General features: G+C 33.9%; 1 protein-coding gene across 5 annotated transcripts in view; it reads left to right on the plus strand.

Annotated features, from left to right (window-relative positions):
• The window catches only part of LOC106130563 (GRB10-interacting GYF protein 2), a 36,052-nt gene extending 30,239 nt beyond the window's left edge, over nucleotides 1–5,813 (plus strand). For all 5 annotated transcript variants that reach the window (XM_013329427.2, XM_060953867.1, XM_060953869.1 and 2 more), the window contains exon 28: nucleotides 712–5,813. In XM_013329427.2, coding sequence (XP_013184881.2) covers nucleotides 712–828 — 117 coding nt within the window. In that variant the 3' untranslated portion in view covers nucleotides 829–5,813. The remainder of the gene's footprint in view (nucleotides 1–711) is intronic.
• The last annotated feature ends 366 nt before the right edge of the window (nucleotides 5,814–6,179 follow it).

Below are 6,179 nucleotides of genomic sequence, written 5' to 3' on the forward strand. Positions count from 1 at the left end.
CATGATGCCGAAGAAATGAACGCGAAAACAGCAGCGGAGAGTAGATACATTACATAAAACGTAAGAGTGTAATTTATGGTTATTAGGTAATAAAACACGCCCGCGGCTCCGTCTGCGTAAAACGCAAAATCACTATCTTTCCCGTTCCCGCGGGAATTTTGGGAAATCCTCTCCCCTAGACATATAAAGAATCTTCACGTCACGTTTGGGCTGTGCGTTGATACGTCAATCAGTCAGTCATTCACTTTCTTCTTTTATATATTTATATTGTGATGGCCGTTCTGTCATTTCTAGAAGGTTTTCTCTGTCTAACCCGCAAGAGAAATAGACTTGATTATATGTATGTATATTTTGAAGTTACGCATATTCTCTTTCCATTCTTACTCTATCTCTTGAGTTTATGTCTTTAGATGAGAGAAAAAGATTACTCTTTAGTAAGAGAAAAAGATGGCTTACCTTTTGCTTGTGCTTTATCTATGTTATTAGATAAATGATGTAAATTTCAACTTTGACAGTACTTCAATTACCCCGTTCTTTAAAGTATGAGAAAAAAAAAATCTTCTCACATGCTGAACGCCAAGTAATCTACTTGTTAAATTACAGCGTTTTACCTCTAGTTTTGTAGTTTTAACTTAATTTTTTTTTGCCTATAATTTAGCCAGTTAATGAGTAATCCATGACAAAAAAATTAAAAACAACTCGATATGACAGGGAAAAGGCAAGAAGACGAAGAAGAATAAAATGCTGAAGGTGGACGCGCGGATCCTAGGTTTCTCCGTCACGGCGGCCGAAGACCGCATCAACGTCGGCGATATCGATACCGTGTGAAAACCCGCTTGTGTTCAGAACTCTACTTGTGATAACACCCGATAAAATGTCTATATACACTTGCCACATCGCCGGAGACGCCATGGTATCCATCGACGTCCGACAGACTTGTTATACGATAAAGAAACTAAAAATCATCCACCCCCCCCCCCCCACCAATATGTTTGACATTAAACGGACTTCGAACACGGATGTAGTGTAAAAAAATTGTGACGAACTGTGGTAATCCAGCCCCCTCCACTTGTTTTTACGGAACAATGTCATTCAGGTTTTACACTGTTGTTTAGATGTGTGCGTAAGCTTCGTCAATCGTGCTGTGTCGGTCTAAAGACAGAGATAGCATGATTGATGGGTAGCTTTTTTTGCGTTTAAATCCTTTCAATTATGTTATATAGGTAAGAAAAATTGTCAGGTACAGTACCAAATTGAATGCATTTCTGTGTGGATTATTTGAATTCCGGTGGTTTTGTCGACGATCGCACGATTTCTGTATGATTTTGATTTATCTTTTATTTAAAATTCATATATCACTTTTTAGTAAATCTTTTTAGTAATAACCTGTTTCCTTAAATATTTTGTCTTTTATTGTTACCCAAGATCGATGGACATCTAGTGTATGACTTTGTTAACTGTAAAACAACTTTAACTACATTTATATTTCAATCCAATATCAAAAAATCAATATGATCATATTTTGACATGATAAATAAATGTAAAAGGGGCGGTTTACATTAGCAGATTGAATTAGTCTCGAAGTATCAACAATACTATATTTTATTATATAGATAAACATCCAAGATCTAGGATAATCATAGAAAGTCCATTTCTCATCACGCCCTGGCCTTTCGTAGTCACAGACAAGTGCACTACGGCTGCGTCACAGAGGCCGTCAGACGATATTTATATAGCTCATAAAACCCTTACAAAATTTACATCCTTTTTATTGTTCTTACGAAAGACAATAATCGTACGATTGTCGGTAAAACAGTTCTCATAGTTTCTGAAGTATAGAAAAAAAGAATCTGCAGCGATTATATACTAACTGTCTATTATAATGTTACTTTTGAGTCACAACTTATATTAAGGAACAGTACTTAAGTAAAGGATCAGATTTATAAGAGAATCTTATCAAAAATATAATGCAATTGTCAATACGTTCACTTTTTGAAATCAATAATTTTAATAACTTGTAGACACATAATTTGAGAGCGTTAGTATTATTTATTAGAGAATTTTTTTGAAACTTATAAGACAAAATTAGGACTTTTTAATTTGTTATCGGCTAGTAAAAGAAGTGCAATGTTTCGCCGACTACAAGTAAAATTCTTATAAAAAATGTTAGTGTATAATTTAGCCGGCTTTGCTCTGGTGCGTGTTCCTAATATATGTTGCTGTCTCAGTTTAATTTCCTTTTGATGTATTGAAAAATAAAATATGGCATTTGGTGACAGTAGCGGTTAGTATATTTAAGAGATTCTCTCATTAAGTCGGAGCACTTAGAGTCGAATACATTGAAATCTAAGCTTAAAATCGTATTTATGAAGGTTGTATTTAAAAAATTGTACGATAAATTAGCGGCATTTTTCGTCGCGTTATCTTGTCTTCAAGGATTCGGCCATATGGTTACAGATATAGTCTAAAATTTTTAATGTATGTTGATTATGAGTGCCGTCAGCGTCTTCATGAGATGAGTCCTATTAACTTGGACCTGCATATTATCAGTTTACTATCAATTAGTACATAAAATAACAAAACTTGTGCCTTCAGTGTGTTCTGGCAATTGAATGCGTGTATTGTCTTAAAAGCATGTTTATACTGCTTTAATGTGTATTTTATTGCGTTGCTGCATCTGATTTGTAACATAATGCATTACATGCGTATTAAAATACTGTATTTATTAGTTTCTAGTCACTTTCATTGTAGAGAATGAGAGCTTCGACGAAAATGTATATTGATGATTAAATATTATGTACCGAAATTTAATGGTAAGTATTGAGTCAATGTTTCTATTTGATATTAAAAATTTTACAATAAAATAAAAGTATAATCCCCCATTGTGACGATTAAGTTTGTGTTTTAGATAATTTTTATACAATTTTCGCCGAGCGGCTCATTTCTCTCGCTACACCAGTCTGACCGTCGAGGTACCGTAACCGCAAATATCCGGAGACGTAGGCATGCATATTATGTACAGTACACTACTTCGTTCCACAGGGCCATTTCACTCATTGCCGTCCCTTTCTTACCGTATCAGCAAGACAGGGACAGAACGGAGTGTTTATATTTATTATTGTGCAATCGTTGTCATTTGTATTTTATACGTATCAACGTAGTTCCTTTATGCGCTCGATACAATCATTACTAATAGTATAAGCTTAGCCATTGACCGCGCGTTTGCTCATTCAAATCGGTGTTGTGACCTTTCACTTTTAGCATAGTATTAATGCATTTTCATAGCCGATACCACCTACCTTGACTATCTCGATGTTTTAATTTTTAAAAAATTCTATACCGAATTGCATTTTATGAGTTTCACAAAAATGTTTATTATTAAATTATTATGATATAAGTTTTGTCCATCCCCCAGAAAACAATTTTTCACGAAATGCTGATGAAAACGATTGCTTGCGTTTTAAAGTATTGGTATTTTTTTATTCCTTGATCATCCATTTTTTAATGGAAATGTTAGTTTTAATTGCGTACTTGTTACCAATTTTATTAATGTATGTACTTTTTCAATATACCCATAGTCAAGGGTGTCCAATATTAACCGCCGTGTTAAAATTTTTACGACATGACACAAAAGTTGACTGATATGATTAGCAGACCCCTGGTGATATATACCGAGTTATCAATATTTCACTGCTCGACCAATCGGTACCTACATTGTTTTTGTGCTTGTGATTGTGTAAATTTCTTCCTTAAAGTAAATCTCTATAAATCTACAACTTGATCTAAGACGGTTCGTGTTTCGTTACGCCTGTATTTGAAATGTACTTCCATAATTTCTAATTAATATGAATTGATTTTAATATTGTTTAATTTTATAATTTATTTATAATTAATGATTGTAAGGATTTTAGTAGTTTTTATGTATATATTATTATTATTATATTATATATACCACATGGTTATTTGTATATACAATTCTTGTTTCTTATCGTTTTAATTGTTAGCTTACGATTTGTTTTATAACGCGTCGCCACGACTTGTTCTGGCCCGGCGACGCGACGCGACTGACGCCCTCTTTGTATGTAAAGCCTTCTGTGTGATCCCCACTATGTACATTTTTTACTAAAATAATTGAATGTTGATGACTTTATCGGTGTACCTTTCATTAGCGTTCTCAAAACGTCAAAGGCGTTTTATATGTGTGTAGAATCGCCGCGTATTTACAGCACTTATTGTATTGAATATAATTACCATAGTGTTCACATGAATTGCGTCTAATAGCGATAGATGTGTAAATGCAATAATCCGTTCCTCTCACATCACATATGGAAATAATAACTTTATTTTATAAATGATTTGTTTTAGAATCGTTATTTGTATATTGATCACCTTGTCTTCTACTCATTATAATATAACTGTAAATGAGATTATAATTGAAAATAAAAATGAATGAAATTCATGTGTCCCATAATTTTAGCGTTGTGTCCACGAAATTGTACATTATGATACACTGTAGTAATACCCGCATCATATTGCCTTTTTGGGTCCCTTGGGCGACTATATATGTGGTGACGTGGAACCTAAATGGTATTAAGTGCGTTGTGGATGGCAAAAATATTTTTAAATGTGTGACTCGCTGAAATTATAATGTGATCGTAAGTTGTCATATCACGCACAAGAAATAGCTTTTTGTTATTTTGAAGCGGCATGGGCCGCAATTTAGACAATTTGATGGGTATTGCGGTTTTTCAAACTTTGTTAAGGTGCCTGTACACTGCTGCTCGTTGTTCTTGCAATGATTTCCGTAGTCTTATTTGGATTCATGTTCTTGTTTGGACGTATTTTAATTCTTAGTCCAGTTGAATATCTACAGGAAATAATTTATTATCATTTTGAAATTAATTAAGATTTATCTGATTTCAATTTGTACTTTTGTGAACAGTAACCATGTGGGGTGGATTGCGTCGACATTGCTTCATCATGGCATTTCACCCTTCATGGCGTATGTTATATTTTGATGTTTTTAGTTTCGAATTCATTATATTATCGCATAACATCAAATCAAGTAGCAGTGTGATATACCTACCTTAAAATCGCCGAGATGTCATTGTTTAACATTATTTAGCAAAAAGTGCGTTTGTGCGACAAATGACCGATATGCGAAATTAAAAGTAAAGACAGCATAAAATCGTGTAAAATACTCATCCTTCTAACGATTGTTCGACTTTAAAAAGGTCTGAGAGGTAAGTGCGAGTTTTACTCAAACAAACGCGTCGAGCAAGTAATCGCGAATTTGTATGGAATTGCATTAGTGCCATCGCGTTAACACTAGATCAAATTACAAATTCGCGTTTGATCGAGTAAAACTCGCACTAACTTCTCAGACCTTAGATATTAATAAAGTCTAACAAACTTTATAAGGATGAGTACTTTACACGATTTTATGCTGTCCCTACCTTGCAGTAGTTTTGTGTTTGTGTAGATAGATTGTGTTTGAATAATCAATTTCAAGAATGAGCACTTTATACAAGTAGCTACTCGCCAATTAACAAATGAGGGCTGTTTCATCCCTGTCTCGAACCCTTTATCCTTATATTATTAATTCTTATTAAAGCGTTTACCATTTTGCGTATTTCGACATTTGCCGACTAAACGCATATTGTTTTAACACTATTTATAACCGAAGCAATAAGTGTACTGATCTTTGTAAACTCCTAAATAAAAGTTAAATGTTTCGATTATTATTATATGGATATGTTATAATGACTTGTAAATATTATTTAGAGTTAAAAAATAAATAATTGATCATTGGATATGCAGTTTTTCATGAAACATGAATTTAAAGTTTCAGTTTCAGCATGATTCGTCGGTGCTATATAGATCAGTAGGGTAAGTGTGCGAGTTCTACTTCAATCGAATACGCCGAACGCGACTTTATATGGAATTGCATTAGTGCCATCGCGTTGCAACTAGATGGCGCTGATTAAATTTCTTTTTGATCGAGTACTTAATAAAATGGGGGGCCTATTCACTTACTATCCTCTTTTATTTTTGAGATTGTCTGTCTCCTTCCTCCTGGCTTCTAGGCTCGACTCATGAATGTTGGTAAGACTATCTTAGTCGTGGTTAACCTCAATGACTGGGGGAAGCTGTAATGCCTTGTCAGCGTTTGTGTAAAA

Source organism: Amyelois transitella, chromosome Z, assembly GCF_032362555.1.
Source record: "Amyelois transitella isolate CPQ chromosome Z, ilAmyTran1.1, whole genome shotgun sequence".
Taxonomy (NCBI): Eukaryota; Metazoa; Arthropoda; class Insecta; order Lepidoptera; family Pyralidae; genus Amyelois; species Amyelois transitella.